The 21,738-nt window shown below is 38.1% G+C and overlaps 1 protein-coding gene across 2 annotated transcripts in view; it reads left to right on the top strand.

Moving 5' to 3' along the window:
• The first annotated feature begins 5,730 nt into the window (after positions 1 to 5,730).
• RBBP5 (RB binding protein 5, histone lysine methyltransferase complex subunit) overlaps positions 5,731 to 21,738 on the top strand; it is a 35,809-nt gene continuing 19,801 nt past the window's right edge. For both annotated transcript variants that reach the window (XM_022593664.2, XM_022593663.2), the window contains exons 1-3: positions 5,731 to 5,869; positions 17,527 to 17,552; positions 18,389 to 18,561. In XM_022593664.2, the coding sequence (XP_022449372.1) occupies positions 5,851 to 5,869; positions 17,527 to 17,552; positions 18,389 to 18,561 (218 nt within the window). In that variant the 5' untranslated portion in view covers positions 5,731 to 5,850. The remainder of the gene's footprint in view (positions 5,870 to 17,526; positions 17,553 to 18,388; positions 18,562 to 21,738) is intronic.

Here is a 21,738-nt window from a genome sequence, read left to right as displayed (position 1 = left end):
GAATACACCGTGGAGAAAAGACAGCCTCTTCAATAAGTGGTGCTGGGAAAACTGGACAGCTACATGTAAAAGAATGAAATTAGAACACTTCCTACCACCATACACAAAAATAAACTCAACATGGATTAAAGACCTAAATGTAAGGCCAGACACTATAAAACTCTTAGAGGAAAACGTAGGCAGAACACTCTGACATAAATCACAGCAAGATCCTTTTTTGACCCACCTCCTAGAGAAATGGAAAGAAAAACAAAAATGAACAAATGGGATCTAATAACACTTCAAAGCTTTTGCATAGCAAAGGAAACCATAAAAAAGACAAAAAGAGAACCCTCAGAATGGGAGAAAATATTTGCAAATGAAGCAACTGACAAAGGATTAATCTCCAAAATATACAAGCAGTTCATGCAGCTCAATATCAAAAAAACAAACAACCCAATCCAAAAATGGGCAGAAGACCTAAATAGACATTTCTCCAAAGAACATATACAGATTGCCAACAAACACATGACAAGATGTTCAACATCACTAATCATTAGAGAAATACAAATCAAAACTACAATGAGGTATCACCTCACACCAGTCAGAATGGCCATCATCAAAAAATCTATAAGCAATAAATGCTGGAGAGGGTGTGGAGAAAAGGGAACCCTCTTGCACTGTTGGTGGGAATGTAAATTAATACAGCCACTATGGAGAACAGTATGGAGGTTCCTTAAAAAACTACAAATAGAACTACCATATGACCCAGCAATCCCACTGCTGGGCATATACCCTGAGAAAACCGTAATTCAAAAAGAGTCATGTACCAAAATGTTCACTGCAGCACTATTTACAGTAGCCAGGACATGGAGGCAACCTAAGTGTCCATCAACAGATGAATGGATAAAGAAGATGTTGCACATTTATACAATGGAATGTTATTCAGCCATAAAAAGAAAGGAAACAGTTATTTGTAGTGAGGTGGACAGACCTAGAGTCTGTCATACAGAGTGAAGTAAGTCAGACAGAGAAAAACAAATACCGTATGCTAAACATATTTATTGAATCTAAAAAAAAAAGGTTCTCATGAACCTAGGGGCAGGACAGGAATAAAGACACAGACGTATAGAATGGACTTGTGGACACATGGTGGGGGAAGGGTAAACTGGGACAAAGTGAGAGAGTGGCATGGACATATATACACTACCAAATGTAAAATAGATAGCTAGTGGGAAGCAGCTGTATAGCATAGGGAAATCAGCTTGGTGCTTTGCGAGCACCTAGAGGGGTGGGATAAGGAGGGTGGGAGGGGGACGCAAGAGGAAAGGGATATGGGGATATACGTATGCATATAGCTGATTCACTTTGTTATACAGCTGAAACTAACACAACATTGTAAAGCAATTATACTCCAATAAAGATGTTAAAAAATATATACAGTATCACTACCTCCTCATCCCTGTTACCCCATTCTCGTTTACCCCCCCTTTTTTCCATTCTTTTCACACCTGTTCCCTATAGGTAACCAGTCTCCTTAGTTTCTGATTTATCTTTTCTGTATTTCTTTTGCACATATGGGCAAAAGCAGTATGTTTTCTTATATTCCTTTCTTTCTTAGGCCAGCATTGTATAGATAAATCTTTTGTGGTTTGCATTTTTCTTTTAGCAGTATGTCTTGGCAACCACTTTATATCATTTCACAGAGTTCTTCCTCATTTTTTAAAATAGCTGCTGAGTATGCCATTGTATTATATACCATAAATGTATGAACACTTAGGTTGTTTCCAATATTTTGCAATTACAAACAGTACTGCAATGAATAACCTGTGCATGTGTATTTTTCCATTGTTAAAGGTGTATATTCAAGTGAATAGCACAGATCTTTCTTCCCCTCCAATCCTTCTTTCCTCCAGGGAACCAAGAGCTGTGCTGATGTTACTGCCCATATAATGTTTTCTTTCTTAGCTCTACGTTTGAAGTCTGTAATCTCTGACAATAAGCACAGACTGTGGTCAAGGGTACACTTTCTGAGAAAGACTTCACTCCCTGTCTCAGCCAATAATTTGGGTGGCACCCTCAGCCTTGTACTACAGTAGTGGTTTTCAACCTTGTCTGAACATTAGAATCACCTAGGAGCTTTTAAAATACCATGCCTAGGAATGCTCTAGGTAGATTCTGCAATTAATGCAGGATCTCTGGGTGTGGGACCCAGGCACCTATATTATTTTGAAGTGCCCCAGAAAGTCCAACATGTGGCTAAAGTTGAGAACCACTGGTTATATCCTTGAAATGTTACAATAATCTCCTGGCCCTCACCATACTGCCTGTGATTTGAGCCAGCTGCAGGAGTGTATCCTAGCTGATTAGGAGGTGCTCCCTTCAGAGAATTCCTCATTTTTACCTGGAGAAGAGGTAAATACCTGCTGGCCTAATTTCAGGAGGATCTGTAAAAGTCTTTAATGAAACAGAAGTTCAGCCTAACTAAAAAAAGTTCTTTCTCACATAGAATCTGAATGACAGGTACAAGTTGCTTCAGGGCGAGAAGGAAGAATATTAAATTTCCCTTTCTCCCCTTCAACACACAAATATGGGTACCTTCCTTTGTAGTTGGTAGTATTAATAAGACTTTGTAGGGAATTCCCTGGTGGTCCAGTGGTTGGGACTTCACACTTCCACTGCAGGGTGCATGGGTTCGATCCCTGGATGGGGAACTGGGATCCTGCATGTCGCAGCCAAAAAAAAAGACTTTGTAAAGCAAAAGTCGACCAATAACACTGTTTATCATCAAATCAAAGATGCCACAAGTTATAAGACACATGATGATCTTATCTTAGTGATTCTTAGCACTAACAAACCCACTGCTAAATATGAGATATAACCAAATGTAAGATATATCCCTATTTCAGAGATTTTTAAATGTGGAAAAGTGTACATATTAGAATTGATGAAATACAGTAGATCTTTAGCCTAGACGACTTCTTTGAACTCCATGCTTGTAGGATCACTTCAATTTCTCACAGGCTCCTTAAACTCAACTTGTCCCAGTGGGGTACTCTTCATCTACATTGCCAAAGCTATTCCTTTTTCTGCATTCTCTACTTGGGCAAATGGAACCACCAAACTAGAAACATGGGAGTCACACCAGCCTCCTGACCTTCTACTTTCCACATGCAAAAGGTCTTTCCCATTCAGTCAGTTCTGTCTGGTACCTCTCTTGAATGCATTACCTAGGTCTTCCTCATCTCTACAAGATTACTGTAGTAATCTCCTAACTGCTTTCCACCCCTCTAATCAAGCCCCGCTCCACACTGTCCTTGTTTTCTTTCTTTAAGCATCAATCTGATCATATTATTCCTTGCTTAAAAATCAAACAAGGGCTTCCCTGGTGGCGCAGTGGTTGGGAGTCCGCCTGCCGATGCAGGGGACACGTGTTCGTGCCCCGGTCCGGGAAGATCCCACATGACGCAGAGTGGCTGGGCCCGTGAGCCATGGCCGCTGAGCCTGCGCATCCGGAGCCTGTGCTCCGCAATGGGAGAGGCCACAACAGTGAGAGGCCCGCGTACCGCAAAAAAAAAAAAAAAAAATCAAACAAGATGAATACTCCATCCAAAAAATAGACAGAGGATATGAACCGGTCACCTCACAGAAGAGAAAAATACACACTTATACATGTGAAAAGCTGACCATCCTTATTAGGAAATAAATGTAACAATGACATTTTTTCACCCACCCAGTTGGCAGCGTTTGAGAGAACTGATAATAATGAATGATTACAAAGGTGTGCAGAAATACTCCTACATACCATTGTTGGTAGTACAATATTTGAGATGCATTTTGGCCACGTTTTGGTTATGTGAAGGAATGCAAACTGCCTGTTAAAAACCAAAATTCAACCAAGTAAGTATGAAGATCTAATTGGCATTATTAAACTAGATGGGCAGCATCCCATCTAGTAAACAGAAGAGCACTCTGAGGGATGTACAAAATGGAAGCTTTTTATAGGAAGAAGGGTAGGGTAAGGGAGTTATTAGCAAAAGAAAAGAAAGGATTATTTTTAGGTCAAGAGACCTTCTTTCTGGGAGGAAGGGAATGGCAAGGGTTTTATCATGCAGATTGCTCCTTCTGGGGGGTGTTGGGTGGTAAGCAGAGGTGGAGAGGGCCCAGGAGACATTACCTCCTTGGTGCTGAAAATACCAGACTAGCCAATAAAGATTACATTTCTGGTGAAGGTTTGAAACTGCATTTAGATCAGGTGTTAGATCTAGATCTGGTATCACGGGCTTTAGCACAAGTGACGCCGTTTTGGGCCTGTGGTTTTCTCTTTAACATGTCTAATTTCTCTGAGCCTCAATTACTGCACTTGGTCAAATGGGGCCAGTAGCTACCCTAATGTTCTCAAGGAAGTGAGATAATTTTTTTCTTTTTTTTATAAATTTATTTATTTATCTTTGGCTGCATTGGGTCTTTGTTGCTGCGCGTGGGCTTTCTCTAGTTGCAGCGAGCAGGGGCTACTCTTCCTTGAAGTGCGCGGGCTTCTCATTGCGGTGGCTTCTCTTGTTGCGGAGCACGGGCTCTAGGTGCGTGGGCTTCAGTAGTTGTGGCACGCAGGCTCAGTAGTTGTGGCATGCAGGCTCAGTAGCTCTGCGGCACGTGGGATCTTCCCGGACCAGGGCTTGAACCCGTGTCCCCTGCATTGGCAGGCAGACTGTTAACCACTGTACCACCAGGGAAGTCTGGAAGTGAGATAATTTAGGGGAAAGTAGTAATAGCTAACATTTACTGGGCACTTGCTGTTCTAAGTATTTCATATGTGTTTACTCATTTAACCTTCACAATAACCCTGTAAGCACTACCCCCATTTTACATATAAGAAAACTGAGACACAGAGGATAAAATACTGCCCAAGGGGTGAAGTTAGTACTAAGAAAGGAGCTGGGATTACTGGCTACATAAGAGGCCACATAATCTACATAAGAGGATCTAGCTCCAGTCCTATGTTTTTTGCAGCCAACCTACGCCCATCTTTCCTTTTTGTCATAGCCCACAGCGTCCATAGTCAAAACCTGTTTATACAGAATTTGCCCATTCGCTAGTTACATCAACTGGCCTCTAGTAGCTTTGGGTATCTCATCACAGTTCTGTCTGATTGAGTTCCAGGGAACTCAGCCACCTCCCATTCCAATTCACTTCCAGGGTCCTGGTCAACGCTGGGTACACGGTAAATCCTTAGATAAATTCTATCGGACGTTTCTGTGGGATCGATGGGCATACCTTTACAAATGTGAAATAATTCTCACAAGACTGAGACAGATACACGATAACTAGGCTACATACAGGGCGAGTACCGCCTTGTCGCGTACAGCTGCGCTCCACACTCGAGCTCTGGGGCCAACTGTTCCTGCTGTGCTACTTCGGGCGCTCGGCCGGAACCCTTCCGGCGGCCTCTGAGACAGCCCGCCGGGACAACGCCGCTGAACGCACAACACGGGAAGGATTAGTAGTCTAACTATGTGCCTAAACTCTCTCGCTCACTTACATGATCCGAGAGAAAACAGCCCCAAATTCTTGCACTTTAAAAAAAAACCTGAGTGACGATAGCATTTTTATCCATTAAAAAATATCACAGTCAAGTGATTCCGAGAGAGTTTTTTATTCTTTTTGGTTAGGCATATATATGGACAGCCCACTTGAAAGAACAAGGAAGGCGAGGGAAGAAAGCGGAAGCCGTGGGGTCTTCTAAACCAGAAAGTCTCCGGAGCTTGTGCCAGGCTCTTTGCGGCGTCTCCCAGTTAGGCGCAGGTTTTGGAAGCGGTTGGGAGAGAAGGTGTCGTTGCTGGAGCTGAGACCAGACGGCCAGAGTCCTCAGGGATGAACCTCGAGTTACTGGGTGAGGAGGACTATGGCTGCTTCTTAGAGAACCTTTTGGTCCTGGAAAGGAGGGAACCCAGGCGGAGGGGACTCAGGCTGCCACATTAGGGACACAGTTCTAGATGCATCTTTTTGGGCGCCTTGATATGGAGCAGCAACAGGGAGAGGAAGCCTAGCTTCTGCCTGAGCGGAATGCATTGCTTTTCCCGAGGCTACTTTGCAGTTCAATTGTGAAGCGTTAGGACAGATAGTTTGTGACTTAGTTTCGGTTACAAGGATCACAGGTGCTGAAGTAGCCCAGAGCAGGCAGGACCAGCGTTACTGGGGGAAGGAATCTGAGGAAGTGAGGCTTGAGGTAAAGCTTTGAACACTTGTCAGGGTTTTGGGTGAAGCATGGGGTTTTGAAGAAACATGGGGTGCCTAAGGAGGGGAACGTGTTTATCTTCTAGTACAAGTCCCTCATTGAATAAATTAAAAAAGGCTCAGAGGGTACTGACTTGAAGGCACTGAGCAAGTAAATGGTATAGTTGGCATATAGGTGGCACTGGAATCCAGTTACCTTGACTTTCTATTTAAAGTCTTTATCAGGGACGGTGTGTAAAACACTGAGGGGTGAACTACAAGGCAGTTTCCTTTTGTCACCCTCTCTTGATTCATTTCCTCCTTACCCTTTACCCAAGTTGTTTATAAACTGTCGTTTTCATTAGGTAATATTTAGCATCGTAGCCTAAGGATGTCTGAGGTTTTCAAGAACTAAGCGACTTGCTATTTTCAGTGGTTGTGTTTCTCTTGAAAAAAGTTAAATTCAGAAGATATATTGGCAGCCTTAAAGACTGTAAAGCTATTTAAGGAATGGTCTTTGCCTTTAAGGAGCTTTTTGTTAAGTGTGGAGAATAAGGTGTTTATGTAAATAGCTATACTATATTGCAGAATATAGGTCACCTTTTTTTAAAAAATTTACTTTTTATACAGTAAGTTCTTGTTAGCTATCTGTTTTATACATATTAGTGTATATATGGCCAGCTTTAAAGAGTCTTTACTAAGGGCTAAGAACATTTGGAAGAGGGAGTGAATATCTTTGGGGCAGGGGAAGAAAGGTAATCAAGAAAGAACAAAAACAACCAAAAAACCAAACCTGTGGAGGATTTGGAGTTTTGAGTGGATATTTAAGATTGGTAAAATATTGACAGACTGAAGTATGAAGATATTGGAAGGAGTGTTTATTAGGAATACGTTTGAGCTAAGACATCAGTGAGATGAGTCCTAAAGGTATTTTCCGGCTTGGCCAGGTTGTGGGTACTGTGAATAAGGAGAAGGCCAAGAGATGGGATTGGTACCATCTACTCCTTGGAGGCTTTTGAATACCCAGCTGAAAAGCTGTGCTTTTTAAGGAAAGTAGGGCAGATCCATTGAAGGGTTTTGACCTGGTAAGTAACTCAATAAGAGCTGTGATTTTTTTAAAAAAAAGATTTATCTGACAACAGTGTGTAGTTGAGTCTGCCAATTTGGAGGGCTAGAGTAGATGAGGGATAAAGAAGGTCTGAACTAGAAAATGGAAAGAAAAGACATTGAGAAGGTAGAGTTGACAATTTGAAAATTGACTACATATCATGGTGGTAGTGGCACTGGTGGTGGTGCTGGTGGTGAGGAAGAGAGTGAAGTGAAAAATGATGGGGACTGTGATGGTGCTATTCATAAACATTTAAGGACATTTGGAAAAGACAGTTAGCATTGGGTATGTTGAGTGTGGGCCTGTGGTTCAGGAGATGGGTTTGGATTTATGAGAGAGATTTGTAACCTTCCTACAGGTGGGCTAGACAAAACCTTGTGAGGAGATGATAAGACCCAGGGAGAAAGTGGGAGGGGAAAAAAGAAAACTGCTGAGGACAGAATCTTGGACAATCATCTATATTTAGGGAATAAGAGGAGGAATAAATGATAATATATCAACTAACAGTTACATAGTACTAACTATGAGCTAGGCCTATTTTCAAGTGCTTTTCATATATTTATTCATGTAGAGGTAGAAGAGAATGCAGGTTGGTGTGGTGTCTTCCATAGAAGCAGTTGTAGAGCAGCTGAGGCTAAGAGCTGAGAAAGGGCTACTCTACTTAGTTCTTGGGCAACTTGGGGCTCCTTAGCAACTTGAACAGAAGCTGGGTTACAATGATTTTAGGAAGATGAGTGAGATGGACTGGAGGCAAAGGGTTGATGTTTATTTTTAAAAACTTAACTATGGAGGAAAGGTGATAGATAGGCTCATACCTTGAAAGAAAGAGCAGATGGGAAAGATTTTTCTTGTATGATACAGAAGATTCATGTGGGTAGAACTTAGGAAGGAATATTTAGCATTGGAAGGTTAGACAATTTAAAAGAAGAATGGCTGGATTCAAAAGATACAAATCTCTATGGGAATGACTTGAGTTTTACAGCAAGAAAATTAATTATTACAGATATAAAGGAGAAAGGAACAGAAGTAATGTGATTGTGGGAGCATACCAAACCTTATCTGGCCAGATAAAGGAAAGGAATGATAATGTATTCTTAATGTGGACACTCAAATGCTTTTACCTCTGCGACCACTTCTGAGCCCTTGCTGTGTATTAGGCAGTAGGCACTGGAGGTAAAAGTTAAATAAGAGTTTTTCAAACTTACTTTTACTAAAGCTCATCGTAAGAAGTGTATTTTCTATCACAGTCCATTATGTATACATACACATATAACTGTTTCTGAAAATGATACTAATTGTTGTTATGCTCAGTGTCCTCTGATATCTTCTGCTCTATTAAAAAACTTTTATGGTATGGCTCACTGAATGATTTATCCATTGTGGTGGATTGGCTCCTAATGTTTGATAAACACTGAAATGAGATACAGCTTTTGCCCTGGATAAATACATAAAACTAGGAGGATAGGGGCATAAACAAATAACTATGAAATGGAACCACAATAAATAGTGGGAACCCCATTATGGGAATCCAGCTGAAAGAGCAATTAATTCTGCCTTGTTGGGGTTGGCGGTAGAATTTGGGGATGACTTTATAGAAGAAGTGCCATTTAACGCAGACAGTAAACACGGAGGAGGATTTTTCCAGAGGGACAAATGGAGAAGGCAATTACCAGTGCAGAGAACAGTAGGGGCGAACATTCTGAGGCATGAACATGTGATATATATTCTGGAAATGGTTAGCAGTTTACAGCTGGTGCTTAGGGTGGATTATGCAAGGTTCTGTCCCAGGTGCTAATGCGGAGTTAGTCAAAGATAAAATGGAAAATACTGGTTGGGGCCAGATTATTGCTTTTTAAAATTATACTTAGGAGTTCAGCGTATTGTTTAACAAGGGAGATTTTTGAGCAGGTAAGTGACATGATGAGATTTGGGGCTTAGAAAGTTGGCTGTAGCAGCTTTCTTAAGGATTGATGAGGGAGGCCAGACTGGAGCCAAGGAAATATAGTAATTATGGTAGCGATGGCATCAGATTGGGGTGTGGTAAGATCATTTATTTAGCCACCTGCAAGTTGCATTTCTCTAAAAAGAAATGCTGTGGACTGTGTCATCACCTGTTAGATTGAGGAAGTGGAATGGAAACTGCTACTCTGGACCTAACTGTTACGGTAGGGAGGAATTGGTTGGCAAGTTGAAAATACTTCCACTGGGAGAAAAGGACCACGAAATTTTAGAGTTCATGGTAACCGAGTTTTTAAGGAGGTGGATGTTCAGCAATTTAGAGAATAGATATTATTCCAAGACCTAGAAAGCTAAAAGGCAGTTTGGAGGAAGGGTCCTAACTGGGAAAAAAGGAGGAGGCACCTGAGGGAACTGGTGTGCTTGCACTGAAAGCAGTCTAAACTCAGATTCCAAAGAGGCATGTACAAAAGAAGGGCACGTTGCTGAAGGTGAATATATGAGGGTGGCACTAGCTTTTAAGAATAGTGTCAGGAAAGCTAATGTGACTGAAGGCAAAGATTGTAAAAATGAGGCAACTAGAAAGGGTTTTTAACATTATGTGGAGTGCTAAGAGCAAAGAAGTTTCCTGCTTGGTTGGGCTGGATGGTGTAATACCAAAATTATTCATTCAACACTCAGCAAATATCTTTCATGCGCCTACTCTGGGCTTTTATAGTTTATAGGCAAAAGGGAAGTGGAATACTTCTTTTTTTTCGAATTTTATTTTATAATTTTTTTTTATACAGCAGGTTCTTATTAGTTGTCCGTTTTATACATATTAGTGTATACATGTCAATCCCATAGTTGTCCATTTTATACATATTAGTGTATACATGTCAATCCCAATCTCCCAATTCATCACACCACCACCCCGCCCCCACCCCCCACCCCCCCATCCCCGCCGCTTTCCCCACTTGGTGTCCATACATTTGTTCTCTACATCTGTGTCTCTATTTCTGCCCTGCAAACCAGTTCATCTGTACCATTTTTCTAGGTTACACATATATGCGTTAATATTTGTTCTTCTCTTTCTGACTTACTTCACTCTGTATGACAGTCTCTAGGTCCATTCACGTCTCTACAAATGACCCAATTTCATTCCTTTTTATGGCTGAGTAATATTCCATTGTATATATGTACCACATCTTCATCCATTTGTCTGTTGATGGGCATTTAGGTTGCTTCCATGAGGAATGCTTAACTTCTTATTTTTCTTTTGCCTTCTCTGGGGAAAAGGATTTTTGTTTGTTTGTTTGGTTTTGAACAAATAAAGTGATCATTGGTTATTGCCAAGAAGAGTCCTCAATAGGTAGAGATTTTAGATGGGTCACTTAGCTCACTTCTCTTGGTCGAATTATATTCCTTGGCCTTGAAGGAACTTGGCATGTGAAATAATGTTGGTGATCTTTGAGAGTTGGGGAGAGGAAAGAAGACATGCTGAAAGAAAGAAGATGGGCAGAATTTTGACTATTTTCAATAAAGGGCAGATGTGTTTTGCAAATCATAGACTAGTAACCTTGAGGTCAAATTTGGGCAAGATTATAGAGGCTTTTTAGTGCAGTTTAGTGCAGTTATAGTAACCTTGAGGTCAAATTTGGGCAAGATTATAGAGGCTTTTTAGTGCAGTTATAGTTAAGAGTAGGGTTTCTTGGTCAGGTTCCAGTTTTGCCACTTTTTAACTGTCAGTTTGGGGATAACCTTTAATCCTAACTTTCTTTATCTATGAAATGGAGTATGATAATACTCAATAGTGAATTGAGAGGAGCAAATGAGACAGTATGTAGAAGACCTTAGTACGGAGTCTGACACATAAGCATTCAGTAAGCCGTAGCTGCTAATGATAAATGCAGGCTTGAGCACTTCAAAGAAATGATAAGCCAGCATGAGTTTAAGTCTAGAAAACTCATTAAAGTTAAAGTTCTTTAAATTCATGCTTTTCAAATTAACATATACAGTACATATTTATCGCAACAGTGGACACAGTACAAATATGCATACAGAAAAAATTGCCTTTTTCCTCCTTTCCAAATGGTAACTGTCTGGAATTTATCCTTTTATACCTTTTCCTTGCTCATATGAGTATAATTAAATACAATTTGTAAGGGCTTTGTTTTTTACAGAAATAGAACTTTTTATACACATTTTTTGCAACTTGCTTTCTTCACTTAATTTTACGAGATACTTTTCCTACACATTAGGAGATAATAGAACTAAGGATTTTTAATGCGTTCGTGTAGATACACACTCACGATATCAAATTTTAACTTAACTGTAAATGCTTTTTTATTTTTTATATTTTTTGGCTGTGCCGTGCAGCTTGTGGGATCTTAGTTCTCTGATCAGGGACTGAACCTGTGCCCTCTGCATGGAAGCATGGAGTCTTAACCGCTGGACTGCCAGGGAATTCCCTATAAATGCTTTTTTTAAAAAAGTGTTCTTTTTTTCCCTTGCCTCCTCCATTCTTTGTTGATAATCCTGTGTAACTCCTTCCATATTTTTCTCTATGCCTATATGTGTGTGTGTGTATATACATAATGTTAACAAAAAAATGAGATATACACTTTGTGTCTTGCTTTTTTTCACTTAAGTAACACCAATAAAAATTTTGAAGAGAATTAGTGTAATTTATCCATATTTGAATACCACAATTTTTTCATCCATTACACTAATAATGGGTATTTACCTTGTTTCCAATGCGGGGGGGGGGTGTCTTTTTTTTTTTTTTTTTTTTTTTTGCCACCAAGAACAATAGTTTAAATACCCTTGTTCTTACGTCCCATTGTTGTGTTTACATCTATGGAGATTAGGTTTCCAATTGTAGGATTACTGAGATGAGGACTATGTATATTTTTGCTTTTAATAGATGCTGTCAGATTCCTTTTCCAAACGGCTATAACAGTTCCCATTTTTATAGGCAATATCCCTTTACCCCCCAGCAGGTGTTCTCTCTCTAAATTTTCCTGTCTGATGGATGAAAATGGCATCTCATTTTTCATTTGATTTACATTTCTCTGAATTTGATGTTTTCCTTTGTTTAGAGGCCATCTCATTTTGTTCTTCTGTGACTTGTTTATTCACATTCTTTATCTTTTCTTTTTGATCATTTTTCCTTATTGGTGTATAGGCTTGCTTTATAGTGTAGATGTCAACTCCTGTCCGTCATCTGCATTGCCAATTTTTTCTAAATCTTTTGACTGTTTATGGGGACTTGTGCCATGCAAAATGTTCCAGTTTTTATATAATCAAATGTATTTCTCTTTTCTTTTGGTTTTCCTAACTTGGTTAAGGTCTTCCCCACCCTAGATTATACATGGGATCTCCTAGGTTTTCTTCTAAGATTTTTGATTTTAAAAAATCATTAATTTACCTGAAATTTATTTTTATATGTGGTATGAGAGAGGAACTGGAGCTGTTTTTTCTTTCAGATGTATAGTCAGTTGTCCATCCCTATATATTAAATAAATTCCCACTAAATTTAAATGTTATCTTTATCATATATCAGCAACCTTACAGTACATGTAGATTTTTTTTTTAACATTTGTCTTTAATCCATCTGGAACTGCATAAAATTTACTAGTTTTTGGAGAAAGCCATTAAGCTTTCCCACCCCAGAATGTAGTTTGTCTTTTCACGTATTCATATTTTACGGCCTTAACTAAGATTTTATAGTTTTCTTCTTCATACATGGCATGTCTTTCTTATTACATTTTTTCCTTAAATATTTATGTTTGTAGCCATTGTGAGTGGAATTTTCCCCTTCATTTTCATTTCTGGATATTAATTGCTAACCTAAAGAAAAGCTGTTAATGTTTGAATGTTTTTCTTGTATCAAACCACCTTGCCTTATTTTCTTATTAATTTGGGTGGTTTTTAAAATTAGAATTTCTGTGTTTTCTAGGTATTCAGTGTTATCAGCAAAAGAAATAGTTTTATCTCTTATAGTCAATGTTTAAACCAGTTATTTCATTTTCTTATTCCATTGGCTGGAACCTCCAAGAGGAATATTAACTAATAATGGTGATATATCCCTTTCTAGTTGCTGATGCTAATTGGAATGGTTTTAATATTTCACCTTTTAGAATGATAATTGTTGTGTTTTTGGTTAATAGTTTTTATCATTTATTGTAGTCTTCTGTTAGATGTGGCTGTTATTAGAATGAGCTATTGAGTTTTAGCAAATTTTTTTTTTCAGCATCTACTCATAGGATTGTATGGCTCTGAAACATTCTTGTCCAAGGATATATTGAATACATTAGAGTGCATTGTGCTATTGTTTGTTCCTTTGGAATGAGTTTGGAGTAGGCCTGTTTTTTTTTTTTTTCCCCTTGCTATTCCGTTATGCCTTCTTACATGGTAGAATAATAAACTCCAGATTTTTTGTGTTTAGAATTCGGTTATACTTATATACACTGCTAGAAATTACTTTTCATTTCTGCAGAATCTAGAGGTGAAATACCCTGTACTGTTTGTGTTTGTTTTTTTTTTTTTTTTTTTGCGGTACACAGGCCTCTCACTGCTGTGGCCTCTCCTGTTGCGGAGCACAGCCTCGGGACGCGCAGGCTTAGCGGCCATGGCTTACGGGCCCAGCCAATCCGCGGCATGTGGGATCTTCCCGGACCGGGGCACGAACCCATGTCCCCTGCATTGGCAGGCGGACTCTCAATCACTTCGCCACCAGGGGAGCCCTGTTTTTCGGGTTTTTTTTAAAGAATCAATTTAATTTTACTTATTTTTTGTTGCATTGGGTCTTGGTTGCTGCACGCAGGCTTTCTCTAGTTGCGGAGAGCAGGGGCTACTCTTTGTTGCGTTGCATGGGCTTCTCATTGCTGTGGCTTCTCTTGTTGCAGAGCACGGGCTCCAGGCGTGCAGGCTTCAGTAGTTGTGGCACGCGGGCTCAGTAGTTGTGGCTCGTGAACTCTTGAGCACAGGCTCAGTAGTTGTGGCACACAGGCATAGTTGCTCCACAGCATGTGGGATCTTCCTGGACCAGGGATCTAACTCATGTCCCCTGCATTGGCAGGCAGATTCTTAACCACTGTGCCACTAGGGAAGTCCCACTATTTATGTTCTTAAGTGAAAGAGACTCTTGTTTTCTTTTTGTATCATCAGGTTTTGGTATCAGCTATGTTGGCTTTATAAAACACAAATACATATTTTTTTCTGCTCAGAAATAGCTTGAATAACATAGTAATTACCTGCACCTTGAGATTTAGGAGAAATTGCTCATAAAACCATATGGGCCTGCTGTCCGTTTTTTTATAATTAAACATTTTTTAAAAAATTTAATGGTAGGTCTTTAACAGCCTCTTAATGTGTTTTTTCCTCATTGACCCAGTCAAGGACTTTTCTTCTGTAATCAGTTTTGGAAATGTGTCATTCATGTTTTTTGAATTATCAAGTGTACTGTGAAGTTAAATCCGACCAGGGTTTATTTCTCTTTGGCAGCTGCATTTGGGCATCTTTTTTACCCCCTTTCATGGTCTTTAGAACCAAGCCTAAGAATCTAATTGTGACAAAATGTTAAATGTTAGATGATGGGTGGTTAGATGGTGGGAGGATAGAGAATATAAAAGTGGCCTTGAGCATCTAGGGGCAGTGGCCTTGTGCTACCATAACCCTCCTTGACAGCATTCTTGCTCAGGCTCTTCAACCAAAGTGGCCCAGACGAGCTTAGTCTTTTTTATACACACTTTTTCTTTGTGTTCCTTTAAACTCGTTGTTATAATCCTGTTAACTAGGATGACCCTCCAAAAGAGGGGGAAAAAAAAAACACAACACCTAAAACATAAAACAAAAATACAAAATCAGGGGTAATCTGTGTTGAAGGGTAATCATACATTAAAATGGTCCCAGGATTCTGGATTCTCCCAGAATCTTTTTGTTGTTGTTGGTTTTTTGGCCACACTGCGCAGCATGCCGGATCTCAGTTCCCTGAACAGGGATCGAAACTGTGCCCTCTTCAGTGGAAGCTCGGAGTCCTAACCACTGGACTTCCAGGGAGTTCCTCTCAGAATTTTAATATGGCTTTCCCATCTCTGAACACAGCAAGTCATACTCTGCTCCTTCCTGAGTACTTCATATTTTTAGGTTGTGGTTTTTTGTTTTGTTTTTAATTTTTCAATGAATACTCCTTTTTTCTCTCGATCATGTGAATATAGATCTATATTATTGCTTTGGAAATATATATATTTTGTTAATACATATTATAATACATATATTACATATAATATTTGTAGTATTTTGTTTAAAGAACAAACCTTAAATATGTTAATGTTTGTGTAAGCATATAGAAATATATGGAAGCTTTTACCTTAGTAAGTGGGTTGCAGGGAGGAAACTATCATTTTTTAATTACACATCTGTATTACCTACATGTATGACTTTAGTAATTTTAAAAAGGTTCTTTCAGAATAACCTATCTTAATCTGGTTTCAGCTTTTCATTTCATTCTTGTCTTTAGTATTTGAATGCAATCAGACACTGAAGTCTGGTGCACATTAGAGAAACCAAAATAATTGCCTTTTTTGGGGGGGCAATTATTCATCTTTATTTTCATCTTTCTTTTCGTTTTCTTAACTTTAGGGCCTGTATTCTGATTAGTTTTAATGTTTTCACTGTTTTGATTTCTGTTAATTTTTATAAAGGACAAAATGTAATAAAACTGGTTTTCAGACTTTTTTTATGTTAGTTTCAGGTGTATGACATAGTGATTCAATATTTTTGTAGATTATACTCCATTTAAAGTTAGTATAAAGTATTGGCTATATTCCCCATGCTGTACAGTATATCCTTATAGCTTATTTATTTTATACATAGTAGTTTGTACCTCTTAATCCTCTATACCTATATTGCCCCTCCCCCTCCCCTTTCTCCACTGGTAACCATGAGTTTGTTCTCTATATCTGTGAACCTATTTCAGTTTTGTTACATTCTTTAATTTGTTTTATTTTTTAGATTCCACATGTAAGTGGTGACATATAATATTTGTCTTTCTCTGACTTATTTCGCTAAGTATAATACCCTCCAGATTGATCCATGTTGTTACAAATGGCAAAATTTTATTTTTTTTATGGCTGAGAAATATTTTATTATCTATATAAGTATTCATAGCTATATAAATATTCATATATATACACATACTCTATATCTTCTTTACCGATTCATCTGTTGATGGACACTTAGGTTGCTTCCATATCCTGGCTCTTGTAAATAATGCTGCTGTGAACGTTAAGGTGCATGTATCTGTTTGAGTTAGTATTTTCATTTTCTTCGAATATATACTTAGGAGTGGAATTGCTGGATCATATGGTAAAAAACTAAAAATAGTAAACTTATTTTTTAGATGAAATCTTATTTGGATGTCCTAAATGTATAACAGCTTCCTTGGATCTGTAGTTCTCAGAGTATAGTTTAAATATCATGATAATAAAATGTTTAGGTAATAACATAAGTAAATACTGATAAAGATGTTGCTACTGCATTAAACTTCTAAACATTAAACTTCTGACAAGCAGGCAGTATCATACTATAGCTCAAAATGTTTATCACTAATGTATAAACGCCAAATTTAATATAGGAAAAGTATTCAGGGATGTCTGTACCAAAATGTTATTTGCTTAAGAAATTAATAGAGAAAATTGTGTGTTTAACCAACTACCAGATTATGTTACAGCCTTAGTACTATTATTAGGAAGGGAACCCTGTTGGTTGGCTGCTCTTAATAAAGGTTTTAAGAGAGTAGTTGGGATTTAAGATAAGTTGACTGCTTTGATTTTTTAAAGTTTGTTACATAAAAATAACCGTAAAAACACCCCATTACATGTTTACATTAATAACATTTTTATGAAAAATAACTTTTCTAAAACAAAACTTACCTAGTGAGAAGAGTGGCATTGTTTTGCATTTTTACAAATCTCTTTAATGTTTTGCCTAAATATCAATAGAAGTTGGCTGGATTCTGCATTCATACTGTTTCAGTATCGCAGCTCGTATAGCCTCAGGAGAACTCATCTGTAAACTTGTGAAATAATGAGAGTAAAAAGGCACATACCATCTTGGTTGATAATGAAAATAGGTGTGACCTCATGGAGTCCCTGAAAGGGCGCCAGTTCTCCATCCACACTTTGCAAGCCACTGCTGTACACTGTTTGTGAGTGGTAGTTGTGAGCTGTAGGATTCCTGGTATGTTGCACATGTTCCATCAACTTTCTTCCTTTGCTTTGTTGCAGAGTCCTTTGGGCAGAATTATCCAGAGGTAAGAGTATTGTATTGTGATTTTAGAAAACGGTAACTCCCTAGCTTTTATGTTTGAGTGGAAACTACGTTTTCATCTTTTTTTTTTCTTGACAATAGAAGCATTAAATATGATGATCTTTTGCTATAAAAGGGAACTAAATGTTTAATTTTGAGCAGGGGGGGAGGTAGATAGGCAATGTTGGCTGGAAATTTCAACATAATGTTGTAAATCTTCCAGTTCATTTCCCTTTAAATTAAAAAAATACTTTTGATTGAAGCATTTTTCACAAACAGTACTATCACCTTCATGTAAATTTTTTTTCTGTGTGCTTTTATAGTTTTGATCAGTGTTTTTGCATAGTAATCAACATGTATAAGTGTGCCTTACATGTAAAAATATTTTGTAATTCTTAGAGTGTGTTTAATGTAGTCATGATTATTTTAAATGGCTTGATATTAATATAAATTTATTTGATTTTCCTAATGTTACACAGGGGTTTTGTTTTATTTTTCTTGGAATAAATTTCAAGAACTATGATTACTTGATCAGTAAGATGACTGTTTTAGTGAGTCCTGTTTTATTTTGCCTAATTGCCTTCCGGAGAATTTGTACGAAGTTATAGTAGTAATGCAAGGGATTGGTCACATCTGTTTCTAAAAATTCTCTGTTAGCTTTTATAAATATTTCTCCATTTGGGCTAGTTTAATAGATATGAGGACACACATAGAGATTATTTTGGTATACATCATAATTTAAATTCAAGAGAATTATCATAGATGTTAGAGAAACTTTAAGAAATAATTTGGATACCTGGGTATTATTGTCTATATTCTTATGTTCATTTTAATCTTTAGGAAGCTGATGGAACTTTGGATTGTATCAGCATGGCCCTGACTTGCACCTTTAACAGGTGGGGCACACTGCTTGCAGTTGGCTGTAATGACGGCCGAATTGTCATCTGGGATTTCTTGACAAGAGGCATTGCTAAAATAATTAGTGCGCACATTCATCCAGTCTGTTCCTTATGGTAAGGAATTTTAAAGTTAATGTATTAAATATGAGTTAAATCAGGGGGATGAACGGTGACTGTGTAGTTGCCAGTCTCATTAGATAAATTTTAATATTTAGAGTTTTAAATATACAGCCATTAGTAACGTAATTTCTCATAGCTTATGGAGACCTTGAATCCATGCTGCTTTCAACACCTTTGGGGGAGAAATTCCTTGTAATATGGATCTGTATCAGGCTCTGTCTGAGAATATTTCAGTACTGAAATGAGACATTTACAGATTGCACCTGTAGTATACTTGTGATATTGACCTTTCATTTAGAATAAAAAAATCCTGGTTAGGAGGGCAGCTTGGAAGTCAGCGTCCAGCCTTGTCCATCTTCTTGACTTACAGTAGTTTTAGTGATCACAAACATGCCTGTTCCTTCATTGAATTGTAGTTATTAAGGCTTCCCATCAGATATATTGAGCTGAAATCGGGTATTATATAAATCCCATTGATTTCATTCTTATTCTCAGGGACTATCTGTTTCAGAAAATTTTATTTTGGGGCAGCACTTCTTTTAAATGAACTTGGGACCAAAAACACCTAATCAGATCTAGATTTATTAAACTAACATATTTCCTTTTGTCGAAATATAAGCAGCAGTGGTATTATAAAGCACTGGATTGGGAGGAGGCCTGAATCCCAGTCTAGCTTTGGCCACTAATGAACTGGCGGCTGTGGCCAAAACGTTTCTCTAATATGCAAAATGAGAGAACTGGCCTGTATGATTTCTTAGGTTCTTTCCAGTTCCTTTGCATTTTATTTATTTTTTTATTGTTGTGCTCTTGCAATAAAGATTTAAGTAGATACATACATTTTTATCAGCTTTATTAAGATACATATAATTCACATGCTATAAAATCCATCCAATTAAAATGTACATTTCATTGTTTTTTATATATTCAGAGTTGTGCAACGATCATCACAATCTAATTATAGAACGATCACTAAAAATATACATGTATTTTTATTATAAAATAATAATAATTTAGAAAATTATGGAAAATACAGCAAAGTAGAAGATAGAAGACTATCTCCCATAGTCTTACCACTCTGATATTACTACTGTAAATATTTTGATTTGTTACTATATATAATTTTTAAAAAGCATAGGACTTCCCTGGTTGGCATGGTGGTTAAGAATCCACCTGCCAATGCAGGGGACACGGGCTCGAGCCCTGGTCTGGGAAGATCCCACATGCCACAGAGCAGCTAAGCCCGTGTACCACAATTACTGAGCCTGCACTCTAGAGCCTACGAGCCAGAACTCCTGAGCCCATGTGCCACAACTACTGAAGCCCGTGCACTTAGAGCCCATACTCCTCAACAAGAGAAGCCACCACAATGAGAAGCCCGCGCACCACAATGAAGAGTAGCCCCCACCTGCGAAACTAGAGAAAGCCTGCACGCAGCAACGAACACCCAACACAGCCAAAAATAAAAAATATAAATAAATTTTAAAAATTAAATAAAAAGCATAGTTTGTAAGTGTGCTATGTTTTATTTTATATTTTGGTCTTTTTCTGTCTAACACTGTGACCAGACATTTTCCTGCTTGTGTAGCCTTTAAAAACTTTTTTTTTAATGGCTAAATATCTTCTGATAGATAAACCATAATTTACTTAACCATTTTTGTTTCTCTGCTACATAATGTTCAGTCAGCATCTTTGCACATAAAGTTTTTCTCTCATACCATCATTTCTTCAGCAAACATTGAACATGAATTATATACCAGATACTGCTTTAGGCATTTACGATTAGGGTTAGGGTTAGGGTTTTGGGGACACAAAAACAAGTAAGGAGAAATTCTTGATTGGTAGGGGGAGGTACATGTGCATAGAGCTACATGTACTAAAGCTTTGTAGGTCCTACATAAGAACTATATTTGAGATTTAGTGGAGGCAGTAGTGCAAAGGAGGAAATGATCAATTGTATTGGAGAAGAAGTGTGGTCAGAAAAGGCTTCAAAGATGAGGTAATTTCTGACCTCAAACTTGTAAGATGACTAGGTGATTGCCAGTTGTATTCCAAGTAGAAGGTGCTGTACAGGCAAAAACACATCAGCTTGAAACAAGCATGGTAAGATGGGGAACTGCAGGTAGTTCAGATTAGCTGGATTGTGGTATCAGAGATGTGACATGGCAACAGCCAAGGTAAACAGGTCCTCATGGAGCACATTGTGTGCCACACTATGAATCTGAGCTTTATCCTGTAGGTACTGTGAAGCCATTAAAAGATTTTAGGAAGGAAAGTGACACGATGAGCTTTTTATTTTAGAAAGATCTCTAGAACAGCGCGTGGGAAAGAGATTGAAGGGGACAGTGAATGAAGATAGAATTGCAGTGGCCTAGGCTAGAGCTGATGAGGATAGGTGCAGTAGGAATGGAGCTGAATGGTACAGATGTGAGAACTAGTAGAAATAAGAGGTCTTAGGCATTAATTAGGTAAGGAGTGTAAGTGAAGTAGAGAAGTTAAGATGATCCTCAGGTTTCCTGCTTGGATGAAGATGTTAAAGGTAAGATTAGAGGGTGATAATGGTGAATTTGAGATCACGGTTGTGTGTCTCCTGTTGTATTTTATTGCAAGTAGTTGTTTTATGAGTATCTTCCCTGGAACATGGTAGGTGCTGTGATACATGAACCTTGTCTGCCATTTTACTGTAGCATTATACCTGGTATGTAGTAGGCATTCAGGTACTTGTTGGATGGGTGGGGATATCTTAGTGAAGATGCCCAGTAGGCGTTTGATCTATGTTTGTTCATTAGTGTAATCTTCCAAAAGTATGTTACTGCTAGGTCAAAGGGTTTGAACAATGAGAGATTTTCCCCCTGTCCCCCCAACATTTTAAAACTTTTTATCACAAAACTTGATTATTAAGAACTTTAAAACATTCAAACAATATATGAGTATATAGAGTAAAAAACGAAAGCTCTTTGTCTGCTCCTTAAAGTAAGTAGTATTAGAGTATATGGAATATATCTTTCATCTGTAGGATATATCTGTATCTCCCTCAGCATGTATAAAAATACACATACACATATACATGTGTATGTTTTTTAAAAAATGGAGACATACTATACATTTTGTTTTTTAGCTTGCTCTTCCACTTAATATATAGTGGATGTTTTTCTGTGTTGATATATGTGCGTG

The sequence above is a fragment of the Delphinapterus leucas genome, chromosome 1 (genome assembly GCF_059928025.1).
Source record: "Delphinapterus leucas isolate spDelLeu-1000000601 "Yukka" chromosome 1, BTC_Dleu_Yukka2, whole genome shotgun sequence".
Classification (NCBI taxonomy): domain Eukaryota; kingdom Metazoa; phylum Chordata; class Mammalia; order Artiodactyla; family Monodontidae; genus Delphinapterus; species Delphinapterus leucas.
This window is presented reverse-complemented; position numbering and strand designations above follow the sequence as displayed.